The 26449-nt window shown below is 41.2% G+C and overlaps 1 protein-coding gene across 4 annotated transcripts; it reads left to right on the forward strand.

The window, feature by feature from the left end:
- Positions 1-621: 621 nt before the first annotated feature.
- Positions 622-26435, forward strand: NONO (non-POU domain containing octamer binding). Of its 4 annotated transcripts, XM_035028721.1 has the most exons (12): positions 12317-12411; positions 14093-14216; positions 18449-18608; positions 19775-19968; positions 21384-21685; positions 22279-22374; positions 22569-22765; positions 23110-23194; positions 23603-23705; positions 24290-24329; positions 24565-24674; positions 25413-26435. In XM_035028721.1, exons 3-12 carry the CDS (start codon positions 18458-18460, stop codon positions 25545-25547), a joined length of 1413 nt encoding a protein of 470 aa, XP_034884612.1. In that variant the 5' UTR covers positions 12317-12411; positions 14093-14216; positions 18449-18457; the 3' UTR covers positions 25548-26435. The 4 variants fall into 4 exon arrangements, with proteins under 4 accessions (XP_034884609.1, XP_034884610.1, XP_034884612.1 ...); XM_035028718.1 differs by lacking the exons at positions 12317-12411; positions 14093-14216 and adding an exon at positions 622-637; XM_035028719.1 differs by lacking the exon at positions 14093-14216 and having other exon boundaries at positions 12316-12411.
- Positions 26436-26449: the final 14 nt, after the last annotated feature.

Raw genomic sequence — 26449 nt, forward strand, 5'->3', positions numbered from 1 at the left:
GCCCTCGGGAAAGGCGGCACCCCCTCTCCACGGAATGGTCGAGTACACCAACCCACAAAAAATAGATCTACGCACCTGCTTCTCTTACCTGGCTCAAGAGTCTTCTCCCCCCCCCCCCCCCCCCCCCCCCCCCCGTCACACCCGTGCCCGCCCTACCTCCTGGAGCCCACTCTACCCGTGATCCCCTCCTCTCATTCAAATGGTTCCCGGTCCCCTCCCCCTCCCCGTGTCTCTCTTCGCTTCCCACTCGTGTTCAACCCCCCAGCGGCCGCCCCCCCTCAACAGTCCCTACCTACGCCATGCAGCAGGCGCCTGCCAAGATTACCCTCCCCCCAACCCCACCTCTCCGGGGCCCGCCCCCTGGGCGACTGTTGGGGTAATGAGTGACAGCGGAGGGGGTGGGGGAGGCAGGGACCCAGCCCTCACGTGCCCCTCCTTCCCTTGTCTGCAGCCCTGAGCTCCCCTAACCATTCTGAATGTCATAGTTGTGGGGTGTCTTAAGCTTGGTCTCCAGCCACCCAAGGCGGGTTAAATGGCTCTGGCTCAGTGACAACGCCTATGCAGTAACCGTTACTGCCTGATGACCCCAAAACCAGGCCCTGCAAAGACACTCCCCCACTCCCTCAACGGTCTTAGGGTAAGTTCTGGGATCTTCTCCCTGAGTCTTCCTGCAGGAGCTCCCTGCGTTATCTCTTCTGTAGTTTTCCTCACCGAGGCCGATAGCTCTGTTTCTTCCTTTCTCTCCCTGTGTCTCTCTCTCCCTCCCTCCCTTTTTCTGTCCTTGTCTCTTTCCTCCTTCTCTCTCTCTCTCTCTCTGCCGGTCTCTTTTTGTCTCAGTCTCTGTCTCTGTCTCTGCCTCTCCCTCTCGTATGCACGAGCACGCACGCGCGCACACACACGCCCCCCCAAACCCCCCCACCCCAACCCCGCTCTCGGACGGTCCTTAGCATGTGGGTGTGGCTGAGGTTGAAGCTTGAGAAGTGGGGGAGGGGGAGGGGGCACCAGCGTTAGGCCTACTGGTTTTAAAAAAATATGTGTGCCAGGATCCTTTCTCAGTCCCCATTATAGTTAGAGCACTTTGCAGTCCCCGCCCCCTACTTTCCTCCTCCAACCCCTAAGGGCTGGAGAGCTTTTAGTATCTGAGATACTGGAGGAGGCTCAGGCCGGAGGGGAGTCCTGCCGCAGATTTAGGAACGTGTAGGTTTGGTGTCCGGCGCCTGCGCTAGCTTGCCTCTTTGCTCTGGGCCTGCCTTCCCACACTAAGCCTCTCCTAGCCTTATAGTCCTAGGGAGTTTTATCCTCCCTTGTCTCATGCACTTTCCCAGAAACCTTAATCCTTCCTGGCTCCCCACATGGCCTTGAGATTATCTTTGCTCTCTCCTATTTTTCCCCTTCAGGTTTCCCAAACCCAGCTTCCTTTAGATCTTAACTGGTATTCTGTGTCCCTATCCCCCACCTTCTGCTTATTTCCATGTCCCTTCCCTGTACCTCCCTTTGCATTTTCAATTTGTTCCATCTCAGTTAGTCCACCTCGTTCTTTTGTATTGCCTGCTCTTCTCAACACATGCTTGGATCCTTGGCTGGTCTGGTTGTGGAGAATGCCTGGTTTCAAGTTGAAGGGAGACGTCTAAGGAGGGATTAATGGTGTATTACTAATTCAGAGGCAGTGTGGTGGCATAGACAGACCAGGATTCTAACCTCAGCTCTGCTCACTTTTTAGCCAGTTGACTTTGGACAAAGTCACTTGTCTAGTCACTGGGTCTTAGTTTTCTCATCTTGAACACAGAGATGAGAAAGCCATGTGAATGTCCAATAATAGGGGATTGGTTAAATCAGTTTTGTCTATATTCATCCAGTGGATGTTTAAACTCATTAAAATGTGGTTACATTAAAAAAAAGAACGAATGACGGTATAGCACAGACCATTTTCAGGGCAGTGGATGCATGTCACACATTATCAAAACTCATAGAATGGTACAACACCAAAAGTGAACTCTTATGTAAACTATGGGCTTTGAGGGATAACAATGTGTCATCGACTGTAACAAATGTAGCATTCTGGTAAGGGATGTTGATCAAGGGAGGTGGTGCCAGGAGGGTATGCAGAGGGTATATGGGAACTCTCTGTACTTTCAGCTCACTTGTGCTGTAAACATAAAACTGTTCTAAAAATATACTTTAGTCTATTAAAAGAATTAATGACACACAAAAAATGTTCCTGATATGTTTTTTATTTTTGTTTTTAAGAAATCTCTATACCCAATGTGGGGCTCGAACTTACAACCCTGAGATCAAAAGACCCATGCTCTACTGACTGGGCCAGCCAGATGCCCCCCTGTTACATTTTCTAAAAATGAGTTAAAATATGATGCTAACTTTGTAGAGAAATTCTATATACATTTGACCTTTGAACAACATGGGTTTGAACTGTGTGGGTCCACTTATACATAGATTTTTTCAATATAGTGCAGTACTATAAGTGTATTTTCTTTTCCTTACGATTCTCCTAATAACATTTTCTTTTCTTTAGCTTGCCTTATTGTAAGCGTAGAGTATACAATACATATAACATACAAAATACGTGTTAATCAACGATTTATGTTATTGGTAAGGCTTCCTGGTTAACAGTAGTAGTTAAGTTTGGGGGAGTCAAACTTGGATTTTCAACTGTGCCCCTATCCCCGTGTTGTTCAATGGTCAACTGTACATTTATACATAGAGAAAGACTGGAAAGAAATACTGGAGATAATGCCTCATAGGGTTGCTATTGAGATGGACACGTGTCTGGCATAGAGCAGGTGTTGAATAGATACTGCTTCATAGGTTACTATTATCATTGGAAAAGAAATATATCCGACTTCATGCATGGTCTGGGACTTTGCACCCTGAAACCTTCATGTCCTTAAAATAAATACATTTTGGGGGGTCTAAGCCAAGAGTGCCCACAGTTGATAGGTTTGAATACGTATCGGCCACAGATGAAAGGCTGTAATATAGACTAGGGTGGGGGGGTTGGTTAAGAGTGTGGCCTGCAATTCAACACTCTCATTTTTAGCCTTGCTGGTTATCACATAGTACTCAATTCTGTTACTTGTTATTCATCATTTATAAAGCACTCAAGTGCTGTAAGCACTATAAGAGGTAAAAACTCAATCCCTGCCCTCACGAGAGCTTTTTCATTTTAATTATATATATATATATGTTTTCTGATTACAAAAATATAATAAATGCTCACCGTAAAAATTTTGTAAAACATAAAAAGTCTGAAGAAAAAAGCATTAATCACTTATATCCTACCTATTAAACCCGGAGATGACCACTGCTCTTTTTGATGTATATCTTTCTAGTTCTTTTTTACATACATTTTTTTTTTACAAAATTGGAATTCTCTTTTACAACATGTTCTACAACATAATTGTAATGACTGTGTATTATTTCATCATTTGGATGTACCATGCTTTATTTAATTAATTACCGCTGGATGTCAAACTTTTATTTTTGCACCACAGGCAAGCCTACATATAACTTGGTCAAAGAAATGGAGGTACTATTTGGCAGTCATTTGATTAGAGTGAGGTTCACTCTTTAGAACCAACTGTGGAAACGCATGGATTCTATTTAATGTTTTATACCATTCTGAAGTACCCTGGAGTGAAGAAAAGGAAATAGGTATTTAGGGAGACATTGGGGAAATGTTAAGACTGTGAGCTCCTCAACCATAGAGACCCGTTTTTACTAGTCTCTATCTCCAGCATCTAGCATAGTCCTTAGATAGATACTCAATAAATGTTTATTGGATGAATTGATGAATGCGTGAATAAAGGACAGAGAGAGGGAAAAAAAGCCCCAACGAACTCAAATTGTAGCAATACTTCTATGATGTAAGGCTTAACATGGGCAAAGATAAAAGTGAAACAAGAGAGGAGAAAAAGCAGGAAGGCAAAAATAAGGAATCTTCATCTTTCTCTTTAAAAAGGATTCGATTAAACCTACAACTATATGGTCAATTAATCTTCAATAAAGCAGGAAAGAATATCCAATGAGAAAAGGACAGTCTCTTCAACAAATGGTATTGGGGAAACTGGACCACTTTCTTACAGCATACACAAAAATAAATTCAAAATGGATGGAAGACCTAAACGGACTTTAATCGTTGAACAAACGAACCCTTAATATGTGAGACCTGAAACCATAAAAATCCCGAAGAGAGCATGGGCAGTAACCTCTTTGACATAGGCTGAGGCAACTTTTTTCTAGATATGTCTCCTGAGGCAAGGGAAACAAAAGCAAAAATAAACTATTGGAACTACATCAAAACAAAAAGCTTCTGCACAGCAAAGGAAACAATCAACAAAACTAAAAGGCAACCTATAGAATGAGAGAAGGTATTTGCAAATGGCATATCTGATAAAGGGCTAGTATCCAAAATATATAAAGAGCTCCTAAAACTCAACACCCAAAAAACATCATTCAATTTAAAAATGGGCAGAAGATATGAAGAGGCACTTTTCCAAAGAAGACATGTAGATGGCCAACAGACACGTGAAAAGATGTTCAGGGAAATGCAAATCAAAACTACAAAATTTTTACAAAATTGGAATTCTCTTGTACAACATGTTCCACAACATAATTGTGATGACTGTGTATTATTTCATCATTTGGATGTACCATGCTTTATTTAATTGAGAAATGCAGGATGACTAAAATCAACAACATAAGAAACAACAGGTGTTGGCGAGGATGCGGAGAAAAAGGAACCCTCGTGCAGTGTTGGTGGGAATGCAAACTGGTGCAGCCATTGTGCAAAAGCAGTATAGAGGTTCCTTAAGAAGTTAAAAATAGAACTACCCTAGCATGCGACTCTTGATCTTGGGGTCGTGAGTTCAAGCCCCACGTTGGGCATAGAATTTGTTTAAAAAAATAGAACTACCCTATGAAAATTAAAAATAGAACTACCCTCTGATCTAGCAATCACACTACTGGGTATTTACCCAAAGAATACAAAAACACTAGTTCAAAGGGACACATGCACCCTATGTTGATAGCAGCATTATTTACAGTAGCCAAGATACCGAAGCAGCCCAGGTGTCCATCCGTTGATGAATGGGTAAAGAAGATGTGGCATATATACATACAATGGAATATTACTCAGCCATACAAAAGACTGAAATCTTGTCATTTTCATGACATGGATGGAGCTAGAGAGTATACTGCTAAGTGAAATAAGTCAATCAGAAAGACAAACACAATATCATTTCCCTCTTATGTGGAATTTAAGAAACAAATGAGCAAAGGGAAAAAAAGAGAGAGAGAGAGAGAAACCAAGAAACAGACTTTTGGTTATAGAAAACAAACTGATGTTTACCAGAGGGGACATGGGTGGGGGTTGGGTGAAATAGGTGATGGGGATTAAGGAGTCACTTGTGGTGATGAGCACCGGGTGACGTATGGAATCATTGAATCACCATGCTGTACACCCGAAACTAATATAACACTGTATGTTAACCAACTGGAATTAAAATTTAAGAAAGAGAGGGATTAGTGAAATGTAGTGAAAAGGCACCTATTCCTCAGTATCAGCAAGTCTAATTGTGGCAGTCTGACCTACTAGTGTGCTTCTGACTATACTCTCCTCTTTAACATTCCCTCTATCCTGTCCAAACATCTCTCCCAAGTTTGGAGGCAACATATCTCAATTTGCTCCACGTAAGATCAGCTGACTTTATGAGACACATCCTAGGATCTATGTGGGTCCCAAGGTCCCTACAGACTTTCTGCTATGGCACTATCTCTCGGGAAATCAACTCAGGTTAATAATACTTCTTTGAGTTCCACTTACACTTTTTTTTTTAAAAATAAGAGCTTTATTGAGGTAGAATTCATATATTATACAATTTGCCCATTTCAAGTGTATAATTCAATGGATTTTAGTATATTCATGGATCTGTGCAACAATTACCACGATTTTACAACATTGTCATCATTTTATTTTTTTATTATTTTAATTCCAGTGTAATCAACATACAGTGTTGTATTCGTTTCAGGTGTACAATATAGTGATTCAACAATTCTATACATTCCTCAGTGCTCATCATAAGTGTACTCTTTTCATAGAGAGAGAAAGAGAGAGTGAGTGGGGTAGGAGCAGAGGGAGAGAGAAAAAATATTTTTTAAAGATTTTATTCATTTATTTCGGGGCGCCTGGGTGGCTCAGATGGTTAGGCCTCTGCCTTCGGCTCAGGTCATGATCCCAGGGTCCTGGGATTGAGCCCCGCATCGGGCTCCCTGCTCCGCGGGAAGCCTGCTTCTCCCCCTCCTTCCTGCTCGAGCTCTCTCTCACTATCTCTGTCTCTCTCAAATAAATAAATAAAATATTTTTTAAAATATAAATTAAAAAAAAAAGATTTTATTCATTTATTTTGAGAGGGGGGAGGGGCAGAGGGAAACGGAGAGAGAGAACCCCAGGCAGACTCCATGCTGAGTGTAGAGCGTGATGCAGGGCTTGATCCCAGGACCCCAAGACCATGACCCAAGCTGAAATCAAGAGATGGACACTCAACCGACTGAGCCACCCAAGTGCCCCAAGAGGGAGAATCTCAAGAAGGCTTCTTGCCCAGCAGGGAGCCTGACACAGAGCTCCATCTCACAACCTTGAGGTCATGACCTGAGCCGAAATCAAGAGTTAGACGCTTAACTGACTGAGCCACCCAGGTGCCCCAATAGTTGTACTGTTAATCCCCTTCACCTATTTCACCTGTCCCTGCCCTGCCTCCCCCATCAGTTTGTTCCTTATAGCTAAGAGTCTGTTTTTTGGTTTGTCTCTCTCTTTTTTTTTTTTTTTTGCCTTTGTTCATTTGTTTTGTTTCTTAAATTCCACATATGAGTGAAATCATATGGTATTTATCTCTCTCTGACTGGCTTATTTTGCTTAGCATCACACTCTCTAGATCCATCCATGTTGTTGCAAATGGCAAGATTTCATTCTTTTTTATGGCTGAATAATATTCCAGTGTGTGTGTGTGTTTAGTGTGTGTGTGTGTGTGTGATATACCACATCTTCTTTATTCATTTATCTATCAATGGACACTTAGGTTGCTTCCATAATTTGGCTATTGTAAATAATGCTGTTATAATCATAGGGGTGCATGGATCCTTTTGAAATAGTGTTTTATATTCTTTTTTAATTTAAATTCAATTTATTTCAATTCAATTAATTAACATATACTATATTATTTTTTTCAGGGGTACAGGTCTGTGATTCATCTGTCTTATATAATACCCAGTGTTCATTACAACACATACCCTCCCCAATGTCCATCACCCAGTTACCCCATTCCCCCATCCCTCTCCCCTCCAGCAACCTTCACTTTGTTTCCTCAGATTCAAGAGTCTCTTATGGTTTGTCTCCCTCTCTGGTTTCATCTTGTTTCACTTTTTTCTCTCTTCCCCTATGATCCTCTGTTTTCTTTCTTAAATTCCACATATCAGTGAGATCATATGATAATTGTCTTTCTCTGATTGACTTATTTCACTTATGAGCATAATACCCTCTAGTTCTATCCATGTCATTGCAAATGGCAAGGTTTCATTTTTTTTAAAGATTTTATTTATTTATTTATTTGTCAGAGAGAGAGAGCACAAGCAGGGGGGAGGGGGTAGAGAGAGAGAGGGAGAACAGACTCCCCAAAGAGCAGGGAGCCTGATGCGGGACTCGATTCCAGGACCCCAGGATCATGACCTGAGCTGAAGGCAGATGCTTAACTGACTGAGCCACCCAGGTGTCCCAAGATTTCTCTTTTTGATGGCTGCATAATATTCCTGTGTGTGTGTATATATACACCACATCATCTTTATCCATTCATCTGTCGATGGACATCTGGGTTCTTTCCATAGTTTGGCTATTGTGGACATTGCTGCTATAAACACTGGGGTGCACATACCCTTTCAGTTCACTACCTTTGTATCTTTGGGGTAAATAGCCAGTAGTGTGATTACTAGGTTGTAGGGTAGTTCTATTTTTAATTTTTTGAGGAACCTCCATACTATTTTCCACAGTGGTTGCACTGGTTTGCATTCCCACCCATTTTCATCATTTTAAAAAAAGGAAGTCTGTATTCTTTTATTTTATTAAGATTTTATTTATTTTTGAGAGAGAGAGAGACAGAGAGAAAGGGAGAGTGAGCACGAACAGGGAGGGAGGGGCAGAGGGAGAAGCAGACTCCCAGCTGAGCAGGGAGCCGGACATGGGACTTGATCCCAGGATCCTGGAATCATGACCTGAGCTGAAGGCAGACGCCCAACCAACTGAGCACCCAGGCATCCAAGAAAGTCTGTATTCTTAAGCTATATTCTCCCATCCACCCACCCCCTGTAGCCTTATGTAAGCACCATTCTACTTTCTGTCTCCATAGATTCACCTATTCTGGACATTTCATATAAATGGAATCATATAATATGTGGTCTTTTGTGACTGGCTTTTTCACTTAGCATAATGTTTTCAAGGTCCATCCATGTTGTAGCATGTATCAGAATGTATTCCTTTTATGGCTGAAAAATATTCTGCTGTATGTGGATATATCATATTTTGCTTATCTATTTATCAGTTGATGTACCTTTTAGCTATTATGAATAGTACTGCTATAAACATTCGTATACAGAAATTGGAGTGATGTGCCAACAAGCCAAGGAATGCTGGCAGCCACCAAGAACTGGAAGAGACAAGACTCACTCTCTCCTAGAGCCTCCTAAGAGATCCTGAAGAATCACGGCCCTGCCCACACCTTGATTTCATCCCAGTGATACTGATTTCAGACTCTGGCTTCCAGAACTGTGAGAGAATACATTTCTATTATTTTAAGCCACCGACTCTGTGGTAATTTTTTTACAACATTTTACATTATTTACAATAGCCAAGATAAGGAAGCAACCTAAGTGTCCATTGATAGATAAATGAATAAAGAAGATGTGGTATATCACACACACACACACTGGAATATTATTCAGCCATAAAAAAGAATGAAATCTTGCCATTTGCAACGACATGGATGGATCTAGAGAGTGTGATGCTAAGCAAAATAAGCCAGTCAGAGAGAGATAAATACCATATGATTTCACTCATATGTGGAATTTAAGAAACAAAACAAGGACAGTACTACAGTGATCTTTCTGAGGTTCAAACCTATCATACATAGAAAAAGTTTATTCCCTTCATCTCTCAGTCTCTTTGTCTCTCTCGCTCTCTATAAAAAAAACATACATACATGAATACATAAATACACACACACACAGAGGCGCTCACACACGCATGCCTGTCTATCTGTGATAGTCTGGAAGAAAATATACTAAAATGTTAACAGTGATTTCTCCATAATGGGATTATGATGATTTTTTTATACTCTTGTTTTTGAGTTTTGCCCTCAATAAGCATAGATTACTTTTATAATCAGAGAAAAAAAAACAACATAGGGACACCTGGGTGGCTCAATCAGTTAAGCATCTGGCTTCAGCTCAGGTCATGATCCCAGGGTCCTGGGATCCAGTCCCATGTCTGGCTCCTTGCTCAGCGGGGAGCCTGCTGCTTCCCCTGCTTGTGCTCTCTCTCTCTCTCTCTGACATAAATAAATAAATAAAAATCTTTTTAAAAAAACATAAATTATTGGGGCACCTGGGTGGCTCAGTTGGTTAAGCATCTGCCTTCAGCTCAGGTCATGATCTCGAGTCCCATATTGGGCTCCCTGCTCAGCAGAGGGTCTGCTTCTCTCTCTGCCCTTCACCCTGCTCACGCTCTCTCTCTCAAATAGATAAATAAAATCTTTAAAAAAAAAAAACCCATAAATTATTTTAGAAAAATCTTCAAAGTCTCCCCACTTTACTTACAGAGTAAAGTACAAACTTCTAAGCACAGCACAGGCCCTCAATTATTTGGCCTATGCCTATCTCCCTAGCCTAATTTCCTATCCCTTAGCCTTCCCATTTTTCTTCAGCCAGGCCGAATTACCTAAAACATAGGTCATTCTGCCTCTGATCCATTGTAAATTGGTCTGACTTCAACCTCTTGGTTAAGACCCAATTCAAAAGTGTTCTTTCTTGTGAAGCCATTCCTGATCCACTCATGTAGAACCTTGCTACCTTCGAGTTACCACTTTACCTCTAATATGGTGCTATTATTTTTTTTAAGATTTTATTTATTCATTTGACAGAGAGAGCACAAGCAGGCCATAGGCAGAGGGAGAGGGAGAAGCAGGCTTCCCGCTGAGCAGAGAGCTCCACCCAGGTGCCTCTAGTGCTATTATTTTATTTGCCTACAGTATTGCAATTATTTGTTTACATCACCATTTCTCTGTTTATGTTGTGATTGCCTTGAGATACGTGCAAGTACAACAATCTTCCTTTTATTTTGTTACCAAATATTTTCCAACATAAACAGCTGTTGTGATTTTTAACAAAGTATACATTCATTAAAATGTTACTGAATCCAGGGGCACATCCAGTCCGGCAGCGGTCTCTTTGCTCAGCAGGGAGCCTGCTTCTCCCTCTCCCTCGGCCTTCCACCCCCCATAAAGATAAAGATGATGTGGTGTGCTCTCTCTCTGTGTCAAATAAATAAAATCTTTTAAAAAATGTTACCGAAGAATCCATAGTAGCTTTTCTATAATTTGTATTTTTTTCACTCAAGAGACACTAAAAACCATCATGTGTGTGTCTATAAAATATTTTATATTAAAAAGTCCTCATAGATCTTTAGGCATTTATATGGAAGGAGAGCTAAAGTATTTTTTAAAGTGAGAAAGTCATGGCTCAGAAAAGTATGTATAGCTTAGCTTAATCCTATGTGTATAAAAAAGTATAAACATTTCTTTTTGACTGGGTAAGTACAAACATAGAAAATAGAAGTACAAGAAAGTGGTCATAATTGTAACCAGAGGGAGAGACTTTTCTCTTTATACTCCTGGGTATTGTTTAATTTTTTTTTTCCATGAGCAGGGGAAAAAACGTTTTTCAGAATAGAGGTAATATTTCTGTTGTCATAATAGAGGTGTTACTCATTCTCAAAAAGTTTGGGAACAATTGGTCTAGAAATGTCCAATATGGTAGCCACTAGCCATACGTGAGTATTTAAATTTTAGCTAATTAAAATTAAATTGAATTAACAATTCAGTCCCTCAGCTGCATTAATCATATTTCAAGCCCTCAATGGCCACATATGTATAGCCAGTAGTTACTGTACTGAACAGAGCAAATAACATTTCTATCCTTGCAGAAGTTCCTACTGGACAGTGCAGGTCTAGATCACTGTGTCCCCACATAATGAGGCACCAGTTGGGACACCCTGAAACCCTGGGTCTGAATTAATTAGTGGGAACGAACGACAAACACCTATCAGTTGAGCCTTGTAGCTCTTGATTAACCACACGGCTAGTTTGGCATTACAGAAAAATGAAGGCGCCTACCTGATTGGCATCCTACAGAATATGGAATCAGTCTGATCTGGAGGCCTACGATGTATCCATGGCAATAATGACACCTGTTGAATCTCTTTGTGAATCACAGGAGCAACAGTGGTGTTTGGACTGCTGGGTTCCCTGGTTACCATAGAAATAGGTGGTTACAATTGTGTTTAATCACAGAAACTAAGTTATCAATCCCCGTCCTCTCCCCCACCCCTTTCTGTAACTATAACCACAACCACAGCCATAGTGATTACTGTTTCAGTTGGGCTTCATGAGTAGACCTGGCAGCAGAAGCAACTAGAAATGTTAAGTATGGAGTGTCAGAGGGCAAGCCCTAATGAGGAAGTGTGAAAAAAGAAACATGGCGGGGCATTTTTTCGGAAGGAAAAGGCTAGATCTACCACACGGAATACAATGACATTGTTACTCTTGCCTCTTGCACAGGCGCAGTGCAGGAGTTCTCAGAGCAGCCTACGCGCACGTTTTCTCGCCTTCTCTTTCCACTTCCCTCTCTCTCCTTTTTTGCCCTCTCCTTTGCCTTTGCCATCACTTGGTTTTTCAGTCTTTCCGTTAGCCCGCTGATGTCTCTCCTTCCCACCCTCCATCCCCCTCCCTACCTCTTTATCCCCTCCCCCTTCCTTTTCCGTCTCGAGCGGATGGAAACTTGCGCATGCGCATTAAGTAGAAAGCCTCGCTCTTTGTCCCCATCTGTCGTTCACACGAACTCAGATCTTTTGCGTTCGGTAGCCAATAGGATTGAAGAAATGGCGGAAAAAGGATTCCGCCTCTGGAGATAAACCTTGATTGGCAAGTCAGATAACCAATCAAGAACACCAGTTTGTACCCCTTGGGAGGCACCGAGCTCCGTCGTCTCGTTTCCGGCGGTCGCGCGCTCTTTTCTCGGGACGGTAGAGGCCGTGTAGCGTCGCCGTTACTCTGAGGAGAGAACAGTCGGTAGAGGGTGAGTTTTGGGACGACTTAGTTCTTGTTTGAGAGGGAAGTAGGATTTTTTTGCGACAAGAGGCTAGGGCGAGGCTAGGTTTGGAGGGAGGTTGGCCGTTCTTTCCAAGGCCCCTTGAGGCCTTGTCCCCGCCGCCACACGGCCTTCTCAGCCCACCCGCAGGGGCCCATCGCTCTCAGTTCGCCTTGCTTTCTGCTTTAACCTGGCTCCAGTTGCCTTTCCCGCCCCGTTTCTTTGTGCGACTCATCTTCGATTCTGATCCCTGTCAGTAAGTTCCCCGGCCCTTTAGCCGCCCTGGGCCCGAGGGTGTGGGGTCTATTATCCGAGAACCCTGAAGTCGCGGCTGGAGGAGGAGGCGCTTTGTTGGCGCTCCTCCTCTCAGCCTCGCGAGGCCATTAATTCAGAATGAGAAATCCCCCCCCCCCCAAGCGATGTTTCTTTGTCAAAACTCTAAGCTGGGAAGTTCATCTGCTAGTCCAGACCCCGCGGCTTCCCTAGTCTGGTTCCTGTCTTTTTTTTTTTTTTTTTTTTTTTGTCTTGTTGCCTAGCTACTCGACCCATTTAAAGCATCACTTTTTTTTAAATGAAAATTAATTTTATGGATTTCCTGTTGGGTATCTCCCGCTTGGGGAAACTATCGTTGTCAACTGAAACCTTTCTTTGTGTTCTTAACGGAGAAGTTGAGGTTAGAGACGACTTGGAGGTACTTTGCTATCTTCAACCGAAGTTGAGGTAGGTGTACGGGGTAGGGTTGCCAGATAAAATACCGGACGCCCCGTTAATTTTGGATTTCACATAGACAGCAAAGTATTTTTAGTATATGTTGCATGGGACTTAAATACTAAAAGATAATTTTTTGAAGTCTGAATTTCAAATTTAACTCTACGTTGTGTATTTTTATTTGATAAATCTGGCAACTCTTGTGGGGGGCACTGGCTAGCTTTATGCTGTGTCTTTGTCCAACTTACTATTAAATGAAAGAAACGCCTGAAAAAGTACCTTACCATATCAGTGCATTCTACAGCTTTCAGGCAGGTGCATATCCATGCAGCCATCTAGGTCGGTAGATTTTTACCAGATCTCTCTCCCCCTCGCCCCCCGCCCCACCAGCTTCCACTTAAAAAGTTGATCCTTTTCCTGAAAACTGATTTCAATGTGTGATGCAGTGTTTGGTCTTGTACCTAAACCACATTTATGCAGTCGTACTGTGTCCAGTAGCCCCAGTCTTTCTAAACCAGCAGTACATACTTTCTCTCAAGAAAAATCCTTCATCAGGGTTAGTCTTTGGGACAGATAGACAAATCCTTGATGCTGATCTTTGTGCTTAGTTCTTAGAGGCCCAGTGGTTAAGGGGCAGTGAATTTATTGCTCACAAGAGATTTCTGCACGTATTTCCATATTATGTTGGTGGTCATCATCAGAAATAAGTGATAGGGACAGTATTAACTGAGTACTTGCTACTTTGTGGGCACTGTTTTAAGTGTTTTATACAATATTATTTAGTCTTCACCATTGAATGCCTTCTTGGGAAAGAGTAAACTGGAAGGAAGGATTGTAAAGATTAGCACTATGGAGACATTTATTCAAAAACACAAAGGCAATTTGATTGTAAAAAATGATTTTTGCTAGAATCCAAAAGAGAGGAGGAAGAATGTAATTAATGATATTTGTCTAACTACAGCACCAACTGAATGCAGAAATACGGATAGTGGTTGCCAGCAGGAACATGTGCTGTGTACACAATCTCATTTAGTCCTTAAAATAACCAGCCCTGTGAAGTTGCCGTTGTTACCCCCTCCTTACAGGTGAGGAAACTGAGGCTCAGAAGATAGGTGACATGGCTAGTCAGTTTGTTGGACTCTGAACTTTGAAATCAAGCTGAGTTTGATTACTAAGCTTGTAGCTTAGTGATGAAGAATGAGCTTTAGAATTAAATGGATGTGAGTTCCACTCCTTGCCCCATCACATTTGGGTAACCTTAGATGGGCATCAGTTTTCTTATCCAGGAGAGTAAGTTTTGGGCACTAAGTGAGATAATGCAGACTTAGCGCAGTGCCTGGCATATAATGATTGGTAAATATCTGATATTATCATCTTAACTACCAGGCTACACTTTCTAAAACCAAAAATAACCTCCCTTGAAGTTCTCTTACATGGTTTAGAACATCCTAGCACTTTTTCTTCAAGGAGGTAGATCATTTCTACTAAGAAGTTGTAAAATGGCCTTTTTGAAAAGGAGTGGTGAAGTTTGGTTAAGATGTATATACAGAGTTTTTAATATTTCAGTTTGAGTGGAACTCTGAGGATTTTTATTAATGTGTAAATATAAATTGTGGATTTCTGAATGGGATGCAAGATACTGAGGCTGGGGCCACTGACTCCCAAATTAAAGGCTGGAGAAAAAAAAGGTTCCTTGGATTCTAGCCAGGGGTAAGAAGGTAAGAAGACCTAGTTGGAGAAATGGCTGTAAAGATAACTCAAGTTTCAGCTATAGGCCAGTGTGGAGTCAGGGAAGGGAGGTGTTTAATAGCTGGGACTCAGATAGTTAAAGATCTGATTCTAATGCCAGCCTAACCCCATCCCCACCTGTTGCTGGGGTAGACTTCATAAATTTTGTATGTTTTAATTTCCTGTTTTTATGTCTTATTTTTAGAAACATGATTTCCCTTTTTTTTAGAGGAAAAAATGCTGCACCATGGGTAAGAGTAATAAAGATAGATGCAATTATTTTAATTTTAAGAATTTATTATAAGGAAATAGTTAAAAAGAGCTATAAGCAAGAAGATATTTACTGCATCATTCTAATAGGAAAAAGGTGAAAACAACCTAAATGTCTCATAGTAGGTGGTAGTTTAGTAAGTTAGTATATATCCACATGGACTTTGTGTAGCTGTTAAAAATTATAATTATGTTGACATAGAAGTGAAGAAAAACTGAACATACAATGGTGCAGTATAGCAGCATTATATTGACATGATAATGTATGTTTTGGAAGGTAAATAAGTAAAAATGGATATTGTGGGAGGAATATTTACTCATGGATGTGCCCAAGATGTAGCTGTGAACATTGTTTATAAATAATGGTGAAAAAATAGAAACAACCCAAGTGTCCAACACAATAGGTGCTTGGTTGACAGCTGAATACTGCATCCATTAAAAATTAATGTAGGAGAAGAAAAATGTAGAAGATTGAGTGACATAAGAGCTCTCATCATGTAATAAAGTAGAAAAGGCAAGTTGCAAAATAGTTTTTATAGTATTTCATTTAGAATACATGCAAATAAATCCGTGACTGGAAGGATAAATGTTAACTGACTTCTGGTGGTGGATTTTTATTTAATAAGATTGATGAAACGATACAAATAAGATTCAAGTCTTGGCTTAAGTGTCAACTTTCCAGTGAGGCTTAACCTCAGCTCTGTTTAAAATTGCAGTCTTACCAGGCGCCTGGGTGGCTCAGTTGGTTAAGCTTCTGCCTTCAGCTCAGGTCATGATCCCAGGGTCCTGGATCTAGTCCTGCATGGAGTCTGCATCAGGCTCCCTGCTCAGCAGGAAGTCTGCTGCTTCCTCTACCCCTCCCCCCTGCTCGTGATCTCTCTCTCACATCAACAAATAAAATCTTTTTTAAAATTGCAGTCTTACCCCTTTCACTCCCTATACACTTTGCCCCAGTTTCTCTTATTTTCTAATAGCATTTACCTCTCATTAAGTACTATGTACTTTAATTACGTGTCTTTTTGTCTTACTAGAAGGTAAGCACAACTGAGGGCAAGAATCTTTGCTTTGTTCATTGATGCATCCCAAGCACCTATAATAGTGCCTAGCAAATAGTAAGCATTCAGTGAATATTTGTTGGGTGAATTAGTAAAAAAATAAAATTAGTAAACAATGATCAATAATCAACAGGGCAGTTTTCATTTTTGCCTGCCTTCTGTTCCTAGTCTACATTCATGCATTTTTGAGGGGGGAAAAAACACCCTTTTCCTGTTTCTTAAAACCTTTCCCTTTTGAAACATCACACATTTTTCTTTTTTTAAAGATTTTATTTATTTGAGAGAGAGAGCAAACACGAGTGTAGGGAGGGACAGAGGGAAAAGCAGACACCCCAATGAGCAGGGAGCCTGATGCAGGGCTCAGATCCCAGGACTCTGGGTTCATGACCTGAGCCGAAGGCAGAGTCTTAACCGACTGAGCCACCCAGGTGTCCCAAAACATCAAACATTTTTCACATTTACATGGTCTTCATAATTTTTTAAAAAGATTTTATTTATTTATTCATGAGAGAGAAAAGCAGGCTCCCAAGGAGCAGGGAGCCCGATGACGGGACTCGATCCCAGGACCCTGGGATCATGACCTGAGTCGAAGGCAGATGCTTAACCATCTAAGCCACGCAGGCACCCCTTCGTAATTTTTAATGCTGTGTAACACTCCACTGAATAGATGTACCGTAATTTATTAAAAACCATACCTCTAATTTTGGGTATTTTAAGTCATTAATTTGTTACCGTAAAGGTCATCACAGTGATTATTTCATGGATGTAGTTTTTATTAAATTTTTAAAATTATATTCTTTGGAGGGGCAGAGGGAGAGAGAGAGAGAAATCCTAAATAGGCTCCACACCTAGTGCAGAGCCTGACATGGGGCTGGATCTCAGAACCCTGAGATCATGACCTGAGCCAAAATCAAGAGTCAGATGCTTAACCTATTGAGCTACCCAGGTGCCCCTAAAATTATATTCTTAGGGTAAATTTCTAGGAGTAGAATTTCCTGAGTCACAGAATATGAACATTTTGATAGCTCTTGTTACTACTTGTTTTATGAAACAGTTTGGATATAGAATTTGATAATTATGTTGTTTTAGTTTTGGAGGGATATGATAAGAAATGTATCAGGGAAGCTTGTATAAATATTCTTATATACCCATCATCCAGAATCAGTAGTTATCAAGTCGTCACATTTTCTTTGAGAAATCAGTTTTCTTTATTTTAGAGGAATCATAATGTTAACAATAAATGTTCATGAGAAGGTCCTTCTCTGCATTTTTCCTTCAGCTAAATTCTGACTAGAAGGTCTTGTGTTTAGGGGAAATGATTTAGGGTTGGCTTTGCCCTTTTATTACTGGAGAACTGTCCTTAAATGAGGACGATGGTCCTCAGCTTGTTAACCAGTAAGAAAGCAGTAAGAAAATTTTCATTTTAAAGCCATCAGCTCTTGAATTCACTCTGGATTGTACCAGGAATTTTCATTTTGTTTTCTTTTAATCTTATGTTGATTTTTAGATGAGATCTAACATTATGATTGTATATTCATCTTTTTTATTTGATGTTCTCATTGCTTTGATAGTCATTTATCTTTATTGTGATTAATAACCATATTTACTGAATGCTTACTATATTTCAGTACTGAGCTAGTGTTTTCACATATTTATGAATCCTCATAGCCATCTTGAGAGGTAGGTATTTTTATTATTCCCTTTATAACAGCTTAAATTTGTGCAAAAGTGATTTACTAAGTAGTACATAGCTAGTAAGTACTAGGACCATGCTTCAAATCTAAGTATGTCTAACTCCACAGCTTGTACTTTTTCTACTGTTCATTCCACAATATCTACTGTAGGTTAAGACTGCAAAGTGCCAGATAACAAGATTTAATAGTCCTTGTCCTTGTGATAAGTAGAATCTATTTCCCTTGTTAAGTTTTAATATTATGATAGGGCCAATTTTTAGGGAGTAGCTTCTTCGGGGAAAGTAGTTTCCAATTAATATATAGAATTAGTGAAAGGAAAGTTTCTTCAAGCTACTTCTGTGCAAGTTGTTCTCATTTAGTACTTGTCTAGTTTCTGTGTGCAACATAACTGCTAATGTCTGGTTCTTTTTAGGTTTTTGAGTGGTACAACTTTGCCGTACTTGTTCACAGTAACCAGTCATTTGAATCTGGCAAAAGCCAGGATATCAGAGCTGATTAGTGACATATAAATCATCAGGAAGGTGACTGATAAGCCCTGAATGTATTTGACAGTCCACATTTTCCTTTTAGGGTACAAAAATGCAGAGCAATAAAACCTTTAACCTGGAGAAGCAAAACCATACTCCAAGGAAGCATCATCAGCATCACCACCAGCAGCACCACCAGCAGCAACAGCAGCAGCCACCACCGCCACCAATACCTGCAAATGGGCAACAAGCCAGCAGCCAAAGTGAGTACATGCTTGTACGGGGGTAAGAATAGGTTCCCTCCTGGGAAAGGTTCCTTGGTTTTTAGATTAATCTCTTGGGCTTATAAAGGAATAAGCCTCTGTGGCACACCTTTAGCTCTTTTTTCCCCTATTTACCTCTTAATACATCTTAGGATCGAAAAAGGGTGATTCACTGAAACAAGGAGCAGACATGTTGGGTAGCAGATGAGTACAAGTTGCTGTGCTGTGTTGGCATATTCTGCTAAACAGATGTCTGTGTGTTTTACCTCAGAGCTTGGTTCTTAGAGGTAATCATCAGATGACTGGTAGTTAGAAAATATAGAACAAGTCTTTAAGGGAAAAGAAGTCTGGTACTGAGTGTTATACTTTCAGCCTGGGGTCTGTGCCAATCCGTTTTAATCACAGTAAACATTCTTTAAAGGCATGTTCCATTCATTCAGCAAACTTTGAGCACCTATTGTGGGCCTCTAAAACTAGAACCAACCTCAACCCTCTTTTATTTCCAGAGATCCCTACAAAGAATACTGTTTCCTAACTCATTTCCTTTCATTCCATTAACCCAAGCATGAAAGAATGGGAACTGTTAAGATTATGAAGATTGGTGAGAGATTGGGAAAATGGAGCAATTATGTTTCAGTTTTATTTTTTTAAAGATTTTATTTATTAGAGAGCAAGTGAGAGCACACGAGAAGGGGGAGGGGCAGAAAGAGAGGGAGAAGGAGTCTCCTCACCGAGCAGGGAAGCCCAATGCAGGGCTTGATCCCAGGACCCTGGGATCATGACCTGAGCCAAAGGCAGACACTTACCTACTGAGCCACCTAGGCACCCCTATGTTTCACATTTAGAAAACTGATCTCTTCTGACACGTCTTCTTGACTTGCTTAATTTTCTCTTTGACCAATAGCTTCTGTATTGTCTTTCTCTTAGTCCGGGTGGCTCCTGGCCCATAGTAGAGCTATTGAGAAGAACTCCCAGATGTCTGCATACTGCTTTCACATTTTAAGGGCAATTTACTGATAAGTAGTTAGTGGATAGATTGTATTGGGAAATGGTGTTTTTCTCTACAGCAGTTAGGTTTCCTAATCTAGCAGCAGTTGTAGCTCTTTGAAAATGTGACTGTAGATCTCTTTGCCCAATCTTTTGAGTGACTGTGTGTATTCTCTCAGATGAAGGCTTGACTATTGACCTGAAGAATTTTAGGAAACCAGGAGAGAAGACCTTCACCCAACGTAGCCGGCTCTTTGTGGGCAATCTTCCTCCTGACATCACTGAGGAGGAGATGAGGAAACTATTTGAGAAATATGGGAAGGCAGGCGAAGTCTTCATTCATAAGGATAAGGGCTTTGGCTTTATCCGCTTGGTGAGCAACCATGGGCTTTTAGAGTATATGCTCTAAAAGGTGGGGAAGTCGGGAAATGATGGATATGGAAAATACGGCAGTGGAAATAATTCTCAGGTGGTCTGTTTGTTAAATATTTAATAGTTGTAGTTGGTAGAACAGGACAGAAGATAACCGGTTTTATTTTTATTTTTCCTTATAGGGTTTTGTTTTGTTTCAAGGACAACATAGGTTTATTTGTCTAGGACACTGAGACTAAAGTATGCCCCTTGGAACTTTTGTTTTCATTGGTAAATTTCAAACATACAGAGGTAGAGAGAATAGTATAATGAACCTATAAATACTCGATGCCCAGCTTCAATAATTATCAACTCAAAATTATTTTATCTTAGTAACTAATGATTAAAGTTCATATACTTTATTTCCTAAGTTCTTGCCTATGTATTTTCTCACTTAAGACTTTTTAAAACCATGAGGGGACAGTTTTATTCGTATCTATTTTTTTTTAAAGATTTTATTTATTTGACAGAGAGAGACACAGCAAGAGAGGGAACACAAGCAGGGAGAGTGGGACAGGGAGAAGCAGGCTTCCCGCGGAGCAGGGAGCCTGATGCGGGGCTCGATCCCAGGACCCTGGGATCATGACTTGAGCCGAAGGCAGACGCTTAATGACTGAGCCACCCAGGCGCCCCTGTATCTATTTTTTTAAAAAAATTTTAAGTTGTGCTAAAATACACATAAAATTTATTATTTAACCATTTTTAAGTGTAGATCTTTTTTATAAAGACAGATTTGATTAGGAAACATGTTTAAGTATATGAGGGAGGAACTTTTTTAGACATCGTCTACATAAACAAGGAATATAAGGTGTTAGCAAGGTCAGTAGATGTGGTGGTCAGAACTAGTTTTCATTCCAGATCTACCACTAACTCAAGATTACATGGGCAAGTCATTTTTTCTGGGGTTTGAGGTTCCTCTTTAGTAATATGAGAGGGGGTTCCCATTAGGGTCTGTGGTTCTAAAGAGGTCTCAATGGAGGGCATACATGATTCTCATTAAACTTGTATGTAGCTAGCTAAAATTAAAATACTCTGGCTGATGTATTGTAAGGGTAGGTTTTGGGCTGGTCCTTGTCCCAATGATCTGTTATACCACTTGGGAGAATAACCTATATGATACTGATGACCATGTAAGTGGTATTAACTTCTAGAATTTCCAGTTGATTTATTGCAAGACTATCAGAGCAATTAGACTATCCAACAGTTATCTGAAACATGTAATTTCGATTCTTTCAGGATATCAAGGTTTCTTTGTGTGTTGTCAGGGTTTTGGGGCGGGCAGACATTTTATATTGGGCTATGCTACTTTAGACTCTTGATGGCTGTGCCTGTGGTCATTGTCAAACTTGAGTTATTCTAACTTTCCTCTGCTTCTAGGAAACACGAACCCTAGCGGAGATTGCCAAAGTAGAACTGGACAACATGCCACTCCGTGGAAAGCAGCTGCGTGTGCGCTTTGCCTGCCATAGTGCATCCCTTACAGTCCGAAACCTTCCTCAGTATGTTTCCAATGAACTGCTGGAGGAAGCCTTTTCGGTGTTTGGCCAGGTGGAAAGGGCTGTAGTCATTGTGGATGATCGAGGAAGGCCCTCAGGAAAAGGCATTGTTGAATTCTCAGGGAAGCCAGCTGCTCGGAAAGCTCTGGACAGGTGCAGTGAAGGCTCCTTCCTGCTAACCACGTAAGTGAAGGACTGCTTTTAGTAATAGACCTTAGATTGCTTCTTCCTTCGGTGGTGTGGGAAGGTAGCCTGTAGGAACCATGCTTTTGTGTTCACCTAGAGACTTTGGATACTAATTCAGCTTTCTAGTAGGGTTCTCAGTGTCATCTTAAATTAATGGAAATAGTATGAGGATTAAGAAATAAACCTTTCAGTCTTCTAGTAGGCTGTCATTTAATCAGTGTTAAATCTCCCCTTTGAAGTCTTAGAACTCTGAAAGGTTGTTTTGTGCATGCAGCCTCTCTGTGTTTACTTCAAGTCATTGTCTGGAGTTTTACAGATATTGGGTATTTAAACTGCACTTAAGTATCCTGTCTACTTACTTTGAACATCTTTAAGGCTCTATTCTGAGATTTAAAGCCTCATGCCATCCTATCAACCCCAGATTCCACATAATGCCATTAAAAGAACTTGGTTACTTGGGGCTGGGTGTAAAAATTCCTTCAGAAATATGTTTAATTATCCAGTCCTGATCCTTATCTACTTTATTGTGCCAGTGGCAGGTATAGGGAGGAAGCCTGGTGTAGGGTATAATTTGAGCTTCTTTCTTCCAGATTTCCTCGGCCTGTGACTGTGGAGCCCATGGACCAGTTGGATGATGAAGAGGGACTTCCAGAGAAGCTGGTTATAAAGAACCAGCAATTTCACAAGTATGTGGTTCTGACAGATTCCCTGTTAGGTGCTTGTGTATTCTTAAGGAAGCTTGTAAAGGGATGTGTAAAAGAGGCAGGTCTTTCCTATAGGTATTCACTGGCAGCCATGATCTTGGCCCTCAGGAGGAATGCAGTGCTTAGTTGGGGGAATCTTGGACAAAGTTTTAATAACCCAGGAACCTTGTCTATAGGGAGCGAGAGCAGCCACCCAGATTTGCACAGCCTGGCTCCTTTGAGTATGAGTATGCCATGCGCTGGAAGGCACTCATTGAGATGGAGAAGCAACAGCAGGACCAAGTGGACCGCAACATCAAGGAAGCTCGTGAGAAGCTGGAGATGGAGATGGAGGCTGCTCGCCATGAGCACCAGGTTATGCTAATGAGACAGGGTGAGTGTAGACCTGTAGGTTTTAAACCTAGAACAAGAACAAAATGACTTTTTTCAGGAATTTTTTGTATCAGTTGGTAGAGAAAAGCCTAAATCTCTGCTTTTATTCTCTGAAATATTTTGTTGATCTTGGTAGGCAAATGAGCTTGGAGATGTGACAGAGAATACTGGATTCTGTGGAGAAGGAAATAATAGGTTTGACTTCATTTTTGGAATCTGGATAGCTCAGATGGCCATGCAGGGATTATATATCCCCTTTGCTTTCTGGATCTTTATTTATGGAAAATTATTGAGTCTATATGAGGAGAATGAAAAATACTCTGAATCAGTTTACTGTTTTTCTAGATTTGATGAGGCGTCAAGAAGAACTTCGGAGGATGGAAGAGCTGCACAACCAAGAAGTGCAAAAACGAAAGCAGCTGGAACTCAGGTAACTAACTCTCAAACAAACCCTTTTTCTCTGACAACTCTAAGAGGTAATGTCTCACTCCTGTTTCCTACTACCATGCTACCTCATGCATTTGTAAATATTTCCTGGATGCTTCTCAAGTTCTCCCTTTGGATGGGAAATGTTTCAGCTGCCCATGACTCTAGGAATTACCCAGGGCTGCACTAAAGGGAAAGCAGCTGAGTGCTGGTGTCATGAAGCTCCTTTCTGAAAGGAGAACTTTTTTTCCCCTGAATGACACGTTTGGCTTGTTTTAGGGCTGGATACATTGAACAGTGAGTTTCTTGCAGAGCTATGATAGTTTCCAGTAGGCTCTTGATCTCCCCTCTTAAGATAATCTGCTCAAGTTCTGGAATGTCTCTGCTAAATACCTTGGTGACTCTTCTGTAGGCAGGAGGAGGAACGCAGGCGCCGTGAGGAAGAGATGCGGCGGCAACAGGAAGAAATGATGCGGCGACAGCAGGAAGGATTCAAGGGAACATTCCCTGATGCGGTATATCTCCCATGTGCCCATGATGTACCAGGCCAGTCACGATATGAGAAACCCACCATGAGTTGTCCACTAGGACTATAAAACATACCGGGTTATGACCAGTTTTTATATTCTGTAAAACTCCTTTTAGAAAGAAGAATTCATAGGAAGAAAAGGTAAGGTTTGAAGGGGAGTTCTTGCCTCACAGGCAATTTAGGATGAAGAGCTAGGGCCAGTGTTACACTGTTTGGACTCAGTGACTGCATGATGAAATATATCCAGTCCGATAGCATCCTTAACTAGTTCTCTGATGTCCTTGGAGTTGTTGCACAGATTAAGGTCCTAGAAGAAGTCAGCTATCTCTCCCCTTGCCTTTTACCTCTTCTGTTCCTAATAGGAGACTCTGACTTGTATCCTTGTCCTAACCTTGGACTCAACTGCACACCTAGCAAGGAGATGTTGGTTTTCCTCAGCTTGGCCTCAGTGTGCTTGGGAGGAATGTGTTATCACTCTACTTGCTTCCCTTAGTGTGTGGTCCTCAACGTATTGTGAATGGTAGAATGCAGTGCTATCTTGGACTGTTTTGAGTATTTCTTATTTTTCAGAGAGAACAGGAGATACGGATGGGCCAGATGGCTATGGGAGGTAAGAACTTAGGAGGTTGGTGGCTCTGATTTCCTTTTTTGTATCATTTCTGGTGAACTATGTGGCTTCTCAGGCATAGTCCAGATTTAAGGGGCTGACATTTCTGGGAGCATCGTTTTTTTGGGGGGGCGGGTAACACGTCCTTAGCTCAGAGGTCTTGTTGAATTGTTTTCTCTTGCACAGAGAGAAACTGACAGTCTCTATCTCCTGTACTGATCACACTATTCTGCTTTAGGTGCTATGGGCATCAACAACAGAGGCGCCATGCCCCCTGCTCCAGTGCCAGCAGGTACCCCAGCTCCTCCAGGACCTGCCACTATGATGCCAGATGGAACCTTGGGATTGGTAATAAACTGCAGAACTTTACAGTAATTCTGAAGGGTGATAGGAGAAAGGACTTTGCTTTCAGTCCCTGTGCCTGCCACAATTTTGCTACAGATACTCGGGTTTTAGGGCCGCTGTTTTCCATTAAATGTAACCTCAAGGTCTTGATTTTTGAATCTTGAACAAACCCAATCTCAAACTAGACTTTGTCTGGGAGTTAAGTAAATGCCTTTGACTGGCCAGTCTGTTTAGTTGCTACCCTGAGTTAATGGAGGTAACAGGGGTTTGGTGGTTTTTGTTTGTTTTTGGAGGGAAGGCAATGAAGGTTAGGTATTATCACATAAAATAGATAGGAATCCAAAAGGATTGCTCATACAATCCTGAGTTACAGTTTAGTGTCAAAATTTTAAAACTGGGTGCGCTTAAGGTTGCTGAAGAGTGATGGCTTGTCCTTGTCACTATACTTAGTTTGGGGAAAGGGACTTAGGTGGAACTTAGTCTGGGAATTTACTATGTAATATTATTTAATCAGTAGGAATTGGGATAAGAAGATAAAGGTAGGATAGTTGGGTGGGTCTGTAATTCAGACAGCCTTCTTTTCAGGGATATCCACTATAGTTCTAAACAGGCTTAGTCTCCCCTAGCACATCAGAGCTTTGAATAGTCAGGTGGAAATGGCCTCCAGGGGCGGGATTACAAATGGGTGGGAAGCTTGGGACATAGATTCTATTGTAACATTGCTCTCTTTTTCTCTTTAAGACCCCACCAACAACTGAACGCTTTGGCCAAGCTGCTACAATGGAAGGAATTGGGGCAATTGGTGGAACCCCTCCTGCATTCAACCGTGCAGCTCCTGGAGCTGAATTTGCTCCAAACAAACGTCGCCGATACTAATAAAAATTTCAATGTCTAGTTTCCCAAAAACCCTTAAAAGAAGGACCCTTTTTGGACTAGCCAGAATTCTGCCCTGGAAAAGTGTTAGGGATTCCTCCCAATAGTTAGGTCTTCCTTGCCTGTACTACTCTGAGGGAGTTTGCTGGAGGCTGAGGGCAAGGGAGGGGCGATATTTAACAAATCAGTTCTGTGTGGTATATCGTTTAACTAATTGATTTTGTGTGGTGCATTCCTGAAGTCTCATGTGATTGTTGAGGGCCTGTGGGGGGGGGGGGACCATGGCAAAATGGATCCAGTTAGAGCCCCCATTAATCTTGATCATTCCATTCTTTGTCCATCTTGTTCTATTTGGTTCCTCATTATACCCTCCAACCCCAGAGACACTGCCACATACACCACAAAAACAAGCATCCCCCAATGACCTTAGCCACATTGTTCCATTCACTCGCAGGTGGGAATTCAGGCCAATGTCCACAGAGGTCACAGACAACATACATACGGTTCTGTTATATCCCATATATTAGCCCTTCATGTCCTAAGGAAGACATTTTCTCTTAGAGATTTTCATTTTAGTGTATCTTTAAAAAAAAATCTTGTGTTAAGTTGCCTCCATCTTTTTTCTTGGGTTAGGACAACCCAGGAACGGCCCTTTTGTGTCTATGATGTTGCTGTTCACAGCTTTTCTTGATAGGCCTAGTACAATCTTGGGAACAGGGTTGCTGTATGCTGAAGGTCGGACAGTAGCTCTTAGCCTTGCCTATCTTAGGTAGTTACGCTGTGCATTTTTTTTTATTGGTGTACCATGTTTGATTTGTCCCTGATATCTGGAGTTTTTCTGAGAAATGGAGCAGTAATACAGCATCAACTTATTAAAATACATTTTAAGCCTTTTAATTTTCTGT

Source organism: Mirounga leonina, unplaced genomic scaffold (assembly GCF_011800145.1).
Source record: "Mirounga leonina isolate KUSES-001 unplaced genomic scaffold, KU_Mleo_1.0 Mir_204, whole genome shotgun sequence".
Lineage (NCBI taxonomy): Eukaryota > Metazoa > Chordata > Mammalia > Carnivora > Phocidae > Mirounga > Mirounga leonina.

Coding starts and splice junctions, on each gene's coding strand:
- NONO (XM_035028718.1), top strand. CDS start 18,458: ATGCAGAGCAATAAAACCTTTAACCTGGAGAAGCAAAACCATACTCCA. Junction 19,969..21,383: donor GCTTTGGCTTTATCCGCTTG/GTGAGCAACCAT, acceptor CTCTGCTTCTAG/GAAACACGAACCCTAGCGGA. Junction 23,195..23,602: donor CGAAAGCAGCTGGAACTCAG/GTAACTAACTCT, acceptor ACTCTTCTGTAG/GCAGGAGGAGGAACGCAGGC.